The sequence below is a fragment of the Perognathus longimembris genome, chromosome 7 (assembly GCF_023159225.1).
Source record: "Perognathus longimembris pacificus isolate PPM17 chromosome 7, ASM2315922v1, whole genome shotgun sequence".
In the NCBI taxonomy this organism is placed as follows: Eukaryota; Metazoa; Chordata; class Mammalia; order Rodentia; family Heteromyidae; genus Perognathus; species Perognathus longimembris.
The window spans coordinates 72,497,879-72,513,675 of NC_063167.1; the positions used below are offsets into that span (position 1 = coordinate 72,497,879).

At 45.3% G+C, this 15,797-nt stretch overlaps 1 protein-coding gene across 1 annotated transcript in view; it reads right to left on the minus strand.

Moving 5' to 3' along the window:
• Notch2 (notch receptor 2) overlaps nucleotides 1–714 on the minus strand; it is a 141,923-nt gene extending 141,209 nt beyond the window's left edge. The window contains exon 1 of the mRNA XM_048351886.1: nucleotides 387–714. Coding sequence (XP_048207843.1) covers nucleotides 387–459 — 73 coding nt within the window. The 5' untranslated portion in view covers nucleotides 460–714. The remainder of the gene's footprint in view (nucleotides 1–386) is intronic.
• Between the last annotated feature and the right edge of the window lie 15,083 nt (nucleotides 715–15,797).

Genomic DNA, 15,797 nt, shown 5'->3' on the forward strand with positions numbered 1-15,797 from the left:
CACGCCAGCGCCGGGCACTTCTCCACCCAGCCGGCCCTCAGCCCTCCGAGCTCCCCGCCAACCCCCGCCACCACGGGCCCCGCCGCCCGCGTCCCCCAAGGCGGCGACCTCCAGAGGCGCGCGGCGCGGCCTCGCTCGGGGGCCGGGGCGGAGCGCGCAGGGCGGTGGGGACTCGGAGAGGCCCGCCACGACCCGGGCCCCCGGAGTCCGAACCCGGGGTCCGAAGCCGGGCACCGAACAGCCCCTCTTGGAGCGGGCGGCGGGGCGCTGCCCTCGCCGCGCGGAGGGAGGACCGCGGGCGGCGGAACGGTCGCCTCAGGTGGCCGCGGCGAAGCGAGCGGACCTGGGCGAAGCGAGGGGACGGCGCCCCTCGGCCCGACACTCACCACGAGCGGGGGCCGCGCGGCACAGCCACAGCGCCAGCAGCGCCCACAGCGGCGCGGGGCGCAGGGCGGGCATCTTCCCGGTCGCCTCCTCCAGCGCAGCCGCCGCCGGAGCAGATCCACATGAGGAGGGGGTCCCGACCAGGGGGCCCCCGCTCTCTCCTCTCCTCCGCTGCGTGCTTCGGCTCACGGCCCCGCGCTACGTTCCGAAGCTCGAGTTTGAATGCCTCGGCTGCGCCCCAACTCGCGAGTCGGCCGCTCCCCGGCACCGCCTCAGCCGCCGCCCGAAGTTAGGCTGAAACTTTCTTCTCGGTGCAGCAACCCAGCCTCGTGTGTCCTTCCGCCCCGGCCGCCTCCGCCCACTCGAGGCCACGCCCCCTGTCGCGGCCATCCTCCCGCCGCGGGGCCACGCCCCCCGGCCGCCCCAGCCCTGCCGCGCGCCTGGGGCACCCAGGGGTTTCCCGCAGGAAGAAGCGCCGGCCGGGCTCCGCGCGGAGGGATTTACTGTGAGGTCCGCCCGCGGTCCTCCGTCCTCCCCGACGCGCGGGGGCCGAGTCTAGCGCTGGCTGCGAGGAGACCCCGGAGGCGGGTGGGTGAGGGGCTCCGGGCTTCAAGTCCCAGGGTCGACCGCGACGGTGACACGGCACCGAGGACAGACTCTGCCCCACGCACCCACCCCGGCCCTCGCTCCCCGGCTAACTGGAGGAATGCAGAGAGGAGACCCCGTGCTGTCAGAGAAGGAAATGGGGGCAAAGGCGCCAGAGTGCATTGAAACCCCTGTCACCGGGGTTGGACGACACCATTCATTCATTCATTCATTCATTCCTCAGTTCCCTTAGTAGAAAGAGACGGAGGAATCCTACCCGAACTACTTTAAAGAACTTAAGACTGCAGGCTACTGGATTCAGGGAGAGCAACTGTGTCTGACGAAGAGACCATTGCATTCAATGTCACAGCTCCAAGCTGAGGGCCCGCCCTCAGTGAACTGCATAAATAACGAATAATGTATGAAATATTTGTGAAATGAACTGTGCCAGGCGCTGGAGCCTGGTGCCTGTAACCCTGCCCTACTCAGGAGGCTGAGATCTGAGGATCTCAGTTGAAAGACAGCCAGGGCCGAAAAGTCCTATGAAACTCTTATCTCCAATTAACCAGTTTAAAAAAAATTTTTTTAAACTGGAAGTGGAGGTGTAGCTGAGGTGGTAGAAAACCAGCCTTGGGTGGGGGGAAAAAAAAAAAGCCAAGTTAGAGTTCCTAGACCCTGAGTTCAAGTCCCAGTACCAGCACAAAATACCAAATTAAATAAAATGAAATTTAATGCAGTCACTGAAAGTATATGTCAATAGGGATAAATCTTGAAAACAAGAGGATAGTAAAAGAAACTGGAAGACAAAGTCTTCCATTTCAGACTCTGTACCTTCTGTTCTCTGGGCATAGAATGACCTTAGGGTCCCCTCCTTCCCTCCTCTTGAAGAACTAGTCATGATGCATCCTTCAGTCCTAAAGGAGCTTTGCCAACACTGTAGCCAATTCTCAGCCCTACAGATAGTCCCTCCACTGTACTGCTTCTTTATCTCACACTAATGCTACTTTTCACACAAGACTGTTTGTATTTGTATCTTCCCCAACTAGTTAAAGTATTTATGAGCAAGGATCATAGCCTTCTTCACCTAGTGTCTAGCACACAATAGACATTAAAGGAGAATGCAAAAGATCAACCAATGCAAGTTACTATGAGTACAAGGCAATGATCTAAGAAGGACGCTAGAAAAGCACTTGCTTAAAGTGCTATCCTGAATGCTGTAGAAAGTTTAAGAAAAATAATGTAGTCAAGATCACTTTGGAATTTCTCTTGGGCAAATGTTTAAAGAATAGTAATGACACCAAGTCGTTGCTGGACTGTTAGCAGTCTGATCTTTTCTCATTAAAGATAGCTCACGGGGCTGGGGATATAGCCTAGTGGCAAGAGTGCCTGCCTCGGATACACGAGGCCCTAGGTTCGATTCCCCAGCACCACATATACAGAAAACAGCCAGAAGCAGCGCTGTGGCTCAAGTGGCAGAGTGCTAGCCTTGAGCGGGAAGAAGCCAGGGACAGTGCTCAGGCCCTGAGTCCAAGGCCCAGGACTGACCAAAAAAAAAAAAAAAAAAAGATAGCTCAGACTGAGTTGGCTATATAGAAATGTTTTAATTTGCCTGTAAAGATCAGATTTGTCACTATTAAAGTATATTCAGCTTTAGTTCTGGTGGCTCACATCTGTAATCCTAGATACTCAGGAGTCTGAGATCTAAAGATTGATGCTAACCTAGGCAGACAAATTCAAGAGACTCTCATCTCCATGTAAACAGAAAAAAATCCAGAAGTGGAGCTATGGCTCAAGTGGTAGCATGCTAGCCTTGAGCAAAAAAGCCAAGCAATAATGGTGAGCCTGTCATTTCAAGCCCCAGTAAAGATGCACGTGCATGTGCATTCACACACACACAGAGTATATTCAGAAGGTAAGATACTTATTTCCAAAGATCAGCTCCAGAAATGACCAGCTTTGATGACATTATTAAAATAGATGTGCAGTTACTCTAAGTGACTGATTTTTTTTTAACTCAACTATGACAGGAACGGGGAATGTGGCTTAGGGGTAGAGTGCTTGCCTAGCATACATGAAGCCCTGGGTTCAATTCAACACCACATAAACAGAAAAAGCCAGAAGTGGCACTGTGGCATTGTGGCAAGTGGTAGAGTGCTTACCTTGAGCACGAAGCAGGCTCCTGAGCTAGTACCTACCTGCCTAGAACAAAACAGCAGCCAGGACCTAAATACCTCGAAGCATAATGATGCTATTTCCAGATATAGGGTTTAAAGTAGAAGGAAAAGGAGGTTTGGCAGAGAAGATAAGTAAGCAAGCTATCAATATGGCTGCAAGAGGAACAGAGCTGGCCGTTATCTGCCTTAAGGAAATCTAGGTGAGGCCTGATGAATTCACAGACTATAGTTACAGACTTAGCCTAAATTCCACTGTATGCATCCTCTTTCTAGATCCTTATCAGAAGCCATACTCGATGGTAATATCTAAAACTTGAGCCAGGCATCAGTGGCTCATTCCTATAATCCTAGCTATTCAGGAGGCTGAGACCTGAGGACTGAGATTCATAGCCAGCACAGGCAGCCAAGTCCAAGAGACTCATCTCCAGTTAACCACTAATAAACCAGATGCCCCACATGAACAACCCAAACAAGACTATGTAGACCTTAGGCTGAGAATGTTGCTTAATGGTCGAGTGCTTGCCTAGAATGCATGAAGCCCTGTGTTCAATGCCTCAGCACCACATAAACAGAAAAGGCTGAGAGTGGTGCTGTGGCTCAAGTGGTAGAGTGCTAGTCTGGAGCAAAAGGAAGCCAGGGACAGTGCCCAGGCCCTGAGTCCAAGCCCAGGACTGGCAAAAAAATTAATAAGTATATTGCCCTGAGTTCAAGCCCCAGTACCAGTACATACACAGAACAAAAGAACATCCTTCAAGTAAGGAGTATCTATGTCCATGTGAGTGGAGGAAAGAAGCAAGACTGGAAGAATGACTCAGTGTCTGGAGAGTCCCAGGAGCTTCCATTTGACAGTGTAGAAAGTGAAGGGGAGACTGGGTGGGCAGGGTCTGAAGCATGAATTGACCCACCTGTCTCCCTACCCTGTGACCCAGTCATCCAAGATGGTGAAGTGGGATGTTTAAGGAAGGGGAAATTCAGAAGAAATATGCTCGCGCGCTCTCTCTCTCTCTTTCTCTCTCTCTCTCTCTCTATATATGTATGTATCCTTGCATTTCATTAGTCATTTAGACTTTCTAAAACTTCTTTTATGTCAATTATCTCATTTGAGCCTCAAAGCAATCGTGGGAAATAGGCAGGCTAGTCATTAATATCCCCATTTCACAGATGAAGAACCGGAGATAAAGTGCTTGGTCCAAGGTTAAATAATAATTAGTGACAAAGCTGAGACCAGTGTCTGTGTGTGTCTGTGTGTACCAGTACTGGAGTTTGAATTCAAGGCCTTGAATCCTTGCTTGGCATTTTTGCCCCAGGCTGGTGCCCCACTGCTTGAGCTACACCTCCACTTCCACTTATGGTTAAGTGGAGAGAAAAGTCTCTGGAATTTGTCTCTCCTAGCTGGGTTCAAACTGGATCCTCAGAGCTCAGCCTCCTAAATACTAGGAGTACAGGCATGAGCCACCAACACCCAGCTTGGTTATGCTGACTTTAAAGTGGACTTTGAGAGCCTACTCTCTACCGAGTGTGTACTATATTGTAGCAACGCAAATGTAAATCAGACCCTATTCTGCTCTCTAAAGACTGTAAGGCATTGAGAGAAGACTCCATAAAAATAGCATAACTACAACAGAGGTGAAAACAAAGGGCCCTGGGAAAGCAAAGAGCACTGTGAATAATTTCAAGGCCAATTCAGGGTGTCAAGTCTCCAGACAGTAGATATGAACTAAGGTAGCCAACATAGCCCATTAGGGACAATGTGAAAACAAAAGCCTCCCTTAGCCACATTTGTAAACCCCACAGTGGTTGGTATTTTACCTTGAATAAAACAAATGACCCACATTCAGTAATCTCAGCACTTAGGAGGCTAAATCAGAAGAACCATGAGTTCAAGGCCAGCTTGAGCTACATAACCAGACTCTCTCCAAAAAGAAAAAAAAAAAAAAAAACCAGTTCCACTTAGTTCAGCCAAGCAGAGAACAAGTTCTTGAAGACAGGAGGCAACCTTGATATTCAAATCAGTTCTTCCATCCAAGCACTAACCAGGCTGGTCCCTGCTTAGTTTTGAGATTAGACGAGATTGAGCTCTTTCAGTGCAGTATGGCCACAGACCCAAATTAGTTCTGAGAACTAGGACCCTTCCATTGGACAGAGACCCAATTATCTCAACTCTGATGGCGTATAAGTGATATAAATAGTTGTAATTCTGGCTTCTCGACATATTTTAATTCTTTCACAAGGAACTTCAAATTAACTGATGTTAGGAGAGGAAAAATTTTAAGGCTGTCTTTGTATAATGAACTCTTCCTCATGTACTTACTTGAACCATAGGACAAATAATAACTATAACCCTTAATGAGGAGTCCCACATTCTTCTGTTATTTAGGAGATAAGAAAGAAAATTAGAACCAGACACCAGTCAGACTTGTGATCCTAGCTATTTAGGAGGCTGAGATTTAAGGAGCTTAGTTCACAGCCAGCCCTGGCATCTCCAATGAATCTGCAAAAAGCTATAAGTGAAAGTGTGGCTCAAGTTGAATGCTAGATTTGAGAGCAAAAGCCAACTGAGACCATAAGGCTCTGAGTTCAAGCCCCAGTCCTGGCACAAAGAGAGAGGAGGGGGGAGAGAGAGGGAGAGAGAGAAAGAGAGAGAGAGAGAGAAAGTCAAATAGGAATGTAAGCTTTGGCACTACCTGACCAAAAACAAAACTGACATATTTTATACTGGTAGGTATTATGCTCCATTTCCTAAGTGGGTATATACTTTTCATATATAATAATGTAAAAAATGGCTAACCTGTATGCACCAAGACATTTCATCAATTCAAGACCATCATAAATCCACAACTGTATAATTACCAAAACACAGTATTACTGGATGAATCTCAGTGCTTCAATTACTAAAATGGTTATGCAACCTGGGATATTTATGAAATGTTATGACTTTTTTTCCCCTCAGAGATGACTCCATTGTTTCCACCCAACATTCTTGTATTTTGTCTTCATAGTTAGCCAAGAAATTCTTGACTAGTGAGGTCAGAGCATACAAAGGATTTTTACCTGAAAACTGTTGAAAGCTGTCATACCATATGGATGCAGCGCCCCTGTAAATCCACTAAAGCAGAAGAAAAAGAAATCCTTTTCATTATGTGGAACTCCAGACTGGTTACAGATGAGAGTGGGGCATTGCAAGTAAGGAAGGGAAATCCCATTGATAAAAGGAAGCATTAAGAAAAAAATCTCCTTCTAGGTAGGTAATTCATCAGCAGATAATTAATGGATGGCAACAGGTACTTATAATGGAAGAGTACAGGACCTTAACGACAGGGTTGGCTTCTGAAAACACTCTAATTAAAAAGGGAAAGAGTAATTTTATAGGAGAGTACAAATCATGGTCTGTATGACGACTAATGTGTGCAAAGATGGAGGTGGTAATTGCTGGGCATAGAACCAGGTATCTACTATGAAGGTACTGGATTGTTTGTCAATATCCAAGAGGATTCTCGTGTGTGTGTGTGTGTGTGTGTGTGTGTGTGTGTGTGTGTGTGTGTGCTAGTACTGGGGCTTGAACTCAGGTCCAGGGTGCTATCAATTAGCTTTTTCTCTTAAGGCTAATGCCCTACCACTTGAGCCACACCTCTCCTTCTAGCTTTTTGCTGGTTAATCCTGCCTGGATTGACTTCAAACATTGCTCCTCAGATCTCAGCTCCTAAGTGGTATTACTACAGGCATGAGGCACTGGCTGGGAACACACACTTTTAAAAGAAAAGAAGGAATGTTGGTGTGAACTACTATGCACCCTCCAAGTACTGCAACTAGGAACCAAACTTTAACTTTCAAAAACAACAAACTTAGAACCTGCACGAGAAAGTTCCTTAGTCATCCATCAGTTGGGGTTTTGAGGTGAAAAAGGAAGTAGGAAGAGTTAAGGAGAAGAAAAACAGAAGGAAGAATGGGAAAGTGCAAGGGTGACAGTGGAGTAAAGGCACCTGTTTAGAAAGTAGGAAGTAGTGTGAACAGAACCAAAAGGAGAAGCATTGGAGACTTCCTCCTACACATCTCCCGCAGAAAGCCCTAAAGCTGTTACCAGCAACTCCCCGAATTCCATAAACACAGAACACCTGTAATCCTAGCTACTCAGGAAGCTGAGATCTGAGGATCCAAGTTCAAAGCCAGCCTGGGTAGAAAAGTCCATGAGATTCTCCTTTCTAATAAACCACCCAAAAGCCAGAAGTGGCAGCAGTGTGGCTCCTATCATGAATAACTATACGCAGTGCAATAATAACACTGACAATGACACTGGTAGCCAGCATTTCTACAGTGCTGGGGGATTTTTGTTTGTTTTGGTTTTTCCAGTCCTGGGGTTTGAACTTAGGGCCTGAGCACTGTCTCTGGCTTCTTTTTGCTCAAGACTAGCACTCTACCACTTGAGCCACAGCGACACTTCTGGCTTTTTCTATAGATGTGGTGCTGAGGAATCCCACCCGGGCTTCATATATACAAGGCAAGTACTCTACCACTAAACCATATTCCCAGCCCTACAATGCTGTTTTAAACATTTTATCTGCTAGATTGTTTGGAATGCTCACACCAATTTATGAGTGGGCATCATTCTTACTTCCTAGAGAAATTAAAACCAGAGGAAGTTGCCCAAGAACTTCTACATGGCACAGAGATCGAAACTGGGCTTCCTCTGCCTTCCCCAGTGACACACAGTTGACCTCTGTGTGGTACAACTTGCCCACAAGTCTCTGCCTCAGTGGCCAATCCTGTCCCTTATTCGGAAGACCCACTGGAGCCCTGAGTACATTGCGTTTAATTGTTGTCAGCTTGGTCTCTCAAGTTCACAGTGAGACAAGGGCTTGATCACATGCTCTTTGTGTTCACTCACATGGTGTCCAGCCTTCTGCTACCTAGCCTCCCAGCCTGGGCGAATCCTAGACTTCTCCCTACTCAACGTGTTACAAGAAAGGTTAGACAATCTTGTATATGGGATCCACACTACAGCAGGGTGTGTGTGTGTGTGTGTGTGTGTGTGTGTGTGTGTCTCAGTCCTGGAGCTTGAACTCAGGGCCTAGGCTCTGTCCTTGAGCTTCTTTTGCTCAAGGCTAGCACTTTACCACTTGAACCACTGTACCACTTCCAGCCTTTTCTGAGTAGTTTAATGGAGATAAGAATCTCATGGACTTTTCTTGCCCAGGCTGGCTTTGAACCATGATCCTCAGATTTCAGACTCTTGAGTAGCTAGGGTTACAGGCATGAGACACCAGCAACTGGCTCACAACATTTTTTTAAAATTCTGTTCTAATGTTCTTTTCCTAACAAAAAGACAAAACTAGTAGAGAAAGGACCAATTCTACCTATGGCCATAACTTTAATAACAAATATAAAAGTAACAATTTAAAAATTAAAAGGGCCAGGCATTGATGGCTCAGGCTTGTAATCCCACATACTCAGAAGATTGAGGTCTGAGGATCTTGGTTTAAGGCATCAGGAGCAGGAAAGTCCATGAGACTCTTATCTCCAATAAACCAGCAAAAAGCTGGAAGAAGAGGTATGGCTCAAGTGGGAATGTGCTAGCCTTAAGCAAAAAAGCCAAATGAGAGTTGCAAGGTACTGTGTTCAAGCCCCAATATTAACACAAAAATAAAAGGGAGAGAGAGAGAGAGAGAGAGAGAGAGAGAGAGAGAGAGAGAGAGAGAGAGAGAGAGAGAGAAGAGTTTTTGAAGATAATGCCCACTGCCTTCATTACCAAATACACTGGATGGGCAGATGCGGCTTTCTTTACCACAGCTAGGGAAAGGGAATCCCCACTGGGGATGCTGCAACCTTACTTCTTGCCCCCACACATAGTGTTGAAAAGCCTTTACCATGCTCCTCTTTCCCTCTTTCTGTTCCTCGTTTCCCTTCCAGCATGGGCTTCACTTCCTACTTCAGTAGCGATATCTCCTTGCTCAATTACTGCCTCCCATGCAAAACATTTCCCACACCTCATCATTCTTTTCCTTTTCCATTTTATTCTTTTTTTTTTTTTAATCTTGTGCCAATGTTGGGGCTTGAACTCTTGAGCTCTCACTTGGCTTTTCCTACTCAAGGCTGGCATTTTTGCTGGTTAACTGGAGATGAGTCTCTCAGATTTGTCTGCCCAGGCTTTGTACCAACAAATTTTCTTCTAGTCTGCTTTCTCTCTCTCATTCTCTCTCATCTCTCTCTCTCTCTCTCTCTCTCTCTCTCTCTCTCTCTCTCTCTCTCTCTCTCTCTCTCATGTTCTTGGTTGAATAGGATGCATTTCTCTTTCCTTTTATTCCCAAACCTCTTAAACTAGTTTTCCTTGCTGTTCTTATTTTCTTAACCCACTACAGCTTCCTCTTCCCACACTTATTGAGTACTTACCTCATGATGTGCACAAGGCAGCTCCTATTCCTGAGAAGTTTTAGTTAACTGAGAGAACTACCAGACTGCTATCAAAGTAGCAAACCCAATTAACACAATGTAATACACCTAATGTAATACACCTATGTCTCATGCGCCAGACACTGGTGGCTCACACTTGTAATCCTAGCTACCCTGGAGGATGGAATTTGAGGATCGAAGTTCAAAGCCAGGCCCAGCAGAAAAGTCTGTGAGACTTTTCAATTAACCAGCAAAAAGCCAGACATGGTGCTGTGGCCCAAATTGTAGAATGCCAGCTTTGAGCACAAAAGAAAAAAAAAGTCAAGCAAGAGAGCAAGGGCCTGAGTTCAAGCACCAGTAACAGCATAAAGAAACACATACTGAATGACTATTGCCAACATAGTTTATCCCCAACACATAATGATTTGGGGGCATTCTCCACCTAGCCAGAGGAACCCAGCAGTGGGCAGGTAGGCAAATAGGATGAAAAGGACATAAAGAGAAACTTTGTTAATGGGCAAGGCCCCATTGTGCCACCTCCCAGAAAGCAGACTCCCTGACAGAGAGCTTGAGCCATAGCCTCCTATTTCACATGACTCCCTTTCTTTGATGACACAGTGGTTTGTCAGCTCTGTGGACTGGTCAGTTAAGTTATGCAGCTGCCTTTCTTTGCTTTGGTAAAATCCTTGTTAGAGGGGTGGGGGAATTTACCCAACACTAGGGAACAACACACAAGCAGGAAAGCCTTTGAAAGTTTGGCTTACCAAGCCACTGGCCTGCTGTCCAGCTCTATAGCAGAAGGAATGCCTATAAAAAGAACAAATTCTGTGTGTGTGTGTGTGTGTGTGTGTGTGTGTGTGTGTGTGTGTGTGAGTACAGAGGGCTTAAATTCAGAACCTTGTGCTCCCACTTGGCTTTTTTGCTCAAGGCTGATACTTTACTAATTGAGCCATGCCTTCACTTCAGGCCTTTTGCTGATTAATTGGAGATAAGAATCTCACAGGTTTGTCTGTCCAGGCTGCCTTTGAACTGTGATCTTCAGATCTCAGCCCCCTAAGTAGGTAGGATTAACAGGCATGAGTCACCAACACCCACCTGGACAATAATTTTGATAATGATGTAAATGATTACTTGTTTCTAAAATAATTCTAGATTCCCTGACACAGAAATGTGTGGGTTGTTTGTTGTTTTTCTAGCCAACATGACCTCTAAAAAAGTACATTTTCCTGACTTCTTCTTCATTCCACTTATACTCTTGGCATCTTGAACAAACAGCTGGTAAGAATATCCATTATGGAGTTAAGCACACAGAGTGAGTGACCAAGTAAACAAGAATCTGAAAGCAAGCAAGTTTTACCCTGGCTAGGCTGCCAAGTGCTAGCTGGAGATTCTAAAGTGGCCACTCTGGCTCATTCATCTTCCCCCTTTAGCTTGCCAATCCAACAACATCATCATTGCTTTGTGCCAATCCAACAACATCATCCTTGCTTTGTCACAAGAAAAGGAGAGACAAAAAGGACGAGACAAGTACAGGCCAGGTACTGGTGGCTCACCCCTGTTATCCTAGCTACTAGAGGGGCTGAGATCTGAGGATCAGGGTTTGAAAACATCCACAAAGCTCTTTTTGCCCATTAACTGGCAAAAAGCTAAGAACTGGAAGTGTGGCTCAAGCAATAGAGCATCAGCCTTGAACAAAAAAACTAAGGGACAGTGCTGGTCCTGAGTTCAAGCTCTCATACCAGCATACATACATACACACACACACACACACACACACACACACACTCATGCACGCACAGGAAAGAAAAAAAGTCAGCTACAGGGTGTGAATAAAATAGCACTCATGCTTTATTTAAGATGAATTGCAAAGACTCTGGTAAATTATTTCTATTTTTTTCATTATTATTTTGTTTTGTGCCAGAACTCGGGATCTGATGCACCCTTGCTTGGCTTTTACACTCAAGGCTGGTATTCTACCACTTGAGCTATACTTCCACTTCTGGCTTTTTGTTGGTTAATTGGAAATAAGACTTTTGTGGATATTTTCAACCATGATCCTCAGTTCTCAGCCTCCTGAGTAGTTAGGAATACACAAGTAAGCCACCAGCTCACTTAATGAGTGCAAACGAGAATTTTGAAAAAGTCAATACAAGCGATCACGTGGTGGGGAATTAAGTAGACACAAAAGATGGCTGAGCTTCTCTGAAGCAACGTTCTGTTTTCTTGTCCTAGCCTATCTCAAGCTCAACTAAGGAGGTTCTGGAGTCTGTCTGGTGTTCAAAGTCTTGAGATTGTTTTCTTTGGATTCGTCCTGCTGCTGTAATTTTCTTGCCTCTCCTTTTCAAAAGTAGGTTAAGGATGTCCAGGTTCCCTCAAGCATTGTAATGAGTTAGTCATGATTGCAACTGCATCTTTTAAATTGCCCAACCTGTTATTGAAAGGCTCTCTTGAAAGGAGCTTCTACAGTCTGAGCTGCCGTTTCTCATTGTATTATGTTGCAAAATATGAAAGAGGCGTTACCTCCAGTGGGGAATTAGCATAAAATATGGCCATCTGGAGAAAGGTGAGCTACTGTCTCCATGAGAAAGATTGCTGATATTTCATCAGGAAAACAGGTAAATTGACACTAAAAGAAAAGTGGCCAGGTGCTGGTAGCTCACACCTCTAATCCTGAGAATTGCAGCTCAAAGTCAACCGGGGCAGGAAAGTCCATGAGACTCTTACATGCAATTAACCACTAAAAAGCTGAAAGTGGGGCTGTGTCTCAAAGGGTAGAGTGCTAGCCTAGAATAAAAATACTCAAAGACAAGGCTCAACCTCTGAGTTCAAGCCCCAAGACCTTGTGTGTGTGTACACACACACACACACACACACACACACACACACGAATCTCACAGACTTTCCTGCCCACGGTGGATTCAAACTGTGATCTTCAAATCTCAGCCTCCTGAATAGATAGGATTACATGCCTGAGCCACCTGGACTGGCTCTGGTCTTCTGAATGTTCTCTGCAAGTATCTTTTCTGTCTCTTCCTTCCCCCTGACTTAACATCAGGATATCCTTTCATCTTGTGGTTATTTCTACTGCCTTCTATTCTCATCTGTTCACATGTTCAATGTAATTTAATAAACATTTCTGGCTCCCATATGCTTAGGACTGGTATAAACAAGCTATGGTCCTTATACATGCTTATGGCAGAACAGGTACAGCTTATCATCAAGCAAAACTCCATGTAAGTTATGTGACATAGATATGTATGCGACCACTTAGAAAATCAAGTGAGGAAGTGATTCATTCTATCTTGAGGAAAAAGTTTTGATCTGGGCTTTTCAATGGATAAAGACCCATGAATAGAGAAGCTTGGAGGAGGAGCACTGAAGATTGAGAGGTGAAGATGAGAGGCAGGGTGTATAAGAAGGGCTAGAAAATCCAGGTGCCTGGAGGGGAAGTAGGTGAGAGTGGAGGAAGGGGCACAGAAGAAGCCTCACAGTCGCTTCCCTCACCAACTAAATCTTCAAGTCTACAGAACCTAAGAATGGGCCACCACCCTGGGCTTGCACTCAGGAGCTCATGCTCTCACTTGGCTTTCTTTTTTTTTTTTTTTTTGGCCAGTCCTGGGCCTTGGACTCAGGGCCTGAGCACTGTACCTGGCTTCTTTTTGCTCAAGGCTAGCACTCTGCCACTTGAGCCACAGCGCCGCTTCTGGCCGTTTTCTGTATATGTGGTGCTGGGGAATCGAACCTAGGGCCTCGTATATCCGAGGCAGGCACTCTTGCCACTAGGCTATATCCCCAGCCCTCACTTGGCTTTCTTGCTCAAGGCTATGCCACATCTCCACTTCTGGTTTTTTATGAGTTAATGAGAGACTCTCTTGGATTTGTCTGCCCAGGCTAATTCTGAGCCTCCATTCCTCAGATCTCAGCTTCCTGAGTGGCTAGGATTACAGGCATGAGCCACCAAAATAATTTACATAATAATGTAAATTTTGAGGAACAAGCATGGAATGTTCATTAAGGATAGACAGGTCCTGGGCACCTGTGGCTTACCTATAATCCTAGCTACTTAGAAGGCTGAAACATGGAGAGTTGTGATTCAACACCAGCCTGGGCAGAAAGTCTACAAGAATTCATCTCCAATTAATTAACAAAATGTCACACTGGAAGTGTGCTCAAGTGGTAGAGAGCAAGTTTTGTGAGTGGCTAGGTGACCTAGAATTCAAGTTCTGGGACACACACATACACAAACACACACACACACACACACACACACACACACACACACACACACACAGATAGGCACTGATCATTCATGCCAGCCCAGTCAGGAAAGTCCATGAGACTCTTTTCTCCTACTAATCGCCACAGTAGCTGGAAGTAGAGCTGTGGCTCAAGTGGTAGAGAGCCAGCCTTGAGTACAAAAGTTTAGGAACAGCACCCAGGCCCTGATCAAGCCCCATGACTGGCACATGAAAGAAAAAGGAAGAAAGACAAAAACAAAGAAAAGAAAAGAAGGAGGAAGGAAGGAAGGAAGGAAGGTGATACAAAATCAAAATGCAATTTTAGAACAGCAATCAAAGCAAAATAATGTCACTGCTGATGAAACACACACTCAATAGTTACTAAAACTTAAGTGATGTCCTACAAATGAGAACTAACACCAAAAAGATGATGCCAAGTATTGAACTTTTTAAGCAAGAGCAAGAGGCCCTAAGTTCAAGGTCCAGTACTGGTGTACACACACATATACACAAAGTCTTAGTTTACAAATGGAATCCAAAGTGGCAATTTTCAAACTATCTGTGGAGTTTACAATCTTTATTTCTTTTTTTTTTTTCTTTTTTCTTTTTTTGGTCACAAGGACTTGAACTCAGGGTTTGGGCACTGTCCCTGAGTTCTTTTGCACAAGGCTAGTGTTCTACCACTTTGAGCCAGTGCTACTTCCAGGTTTTTTGGTGGCTAATTGGAGCTAAGAGTCTCAAGGGGACTTTTCAGCCCAGGCTGGCTTTGAACTGTGGTCTTCAGATCTCAGCCTCCTGAGTGTCACTGGCACCCTGCTTTATTTGGGTTTTAAACTTCTTTTCCAAATTTGTAGTATAAGTGTGTTCCTCACATGACCAGGTCACAAGTCATGTGAGGATTAATGTGTCCATTATGTGATTCCCCATTGGTCCATATGTGGCTCAAAATGGGACCAATGATGACAGGCTTGGATGTTACCGCGTGCTCAGTTTGCCCTCACAATTTCTTAATGCCTATCCTCAATGTCAGCACTATCCACACGCCACACTTTGACTTCTCATGTTGATTTTGAGGAATTTAAAAAATGTGATTGTAAGTCATTACATATTTTTTCTTTGTTAACCCACTAAAGCCTCGTAGGCCATGCTAGTTTATTTATTTGTTTCCCCTATAAATAGACTTTGGACTAAGTAGAGGCAGGAGAATGAAGAAGAGCTCTGGGGCTGTTATTTGACATATCATTTGTGTGTGTGTGTGTGTGTGTGTGTGTGTGTGTGTTTATGTGTGTGTGCACCATGCACATCCTAGGCAAGTGTTCTACTACAGAGCCACACTCATCCCCATATCACCTTAAAGACAAAAAGAAGAAAAGAATGAATACATCCTATTCCTCTTTCCTTGTTATGTTTTCCTTTTACTTCCTTAATCAGCTATTTTCTTAACCTAACACCGACTCATACAAGTGAAGAATAAGATAAATGTGAAAGCTTCTCAGTTCTTTTTTTCCCTAAGATTACTATCTAGCAAGTTCTCTTTTTTTCTTTTATTTTCTTTTTCTTGGTGCTGGGATTTGAACTCAGGACTTCACAATCTACCTCAGCTTTTTCACTCATGGCTAGGCACTCTACTACTTGACCCACAGCTCCACTTAGGACTTTTTGTTTATTAATCAGAGATTAGAGTCTCATGGACTTTTCTGCCTTGGGAAGGCTTCAAACTAGCCTCTTGAGGAGCTAGGATCAGAGGGAATCCTAGCTGAGCCACAGTGCTCAGCTTTGTCAACCTTTGCCAAGGAATCCATCCAACCAATCAATCTCACCAACCCTAATTAGATGAAGCTATTTAGCATAAATCATAGTTTCTCTTCAACCTCAGCCGCGTGAACTGGACGGGCCAGGCAGAGAGAAGGAGCCTTTTGTCTCTGATTACTGGGTGAGCACTGGTGCTGGCTTTGGCTGGACTTCCTCCAGCCCCCAATGAGTATGTCTAAAGCCTTGTATTACAGGTCTTCTTTGTTCAGTACTCATCACC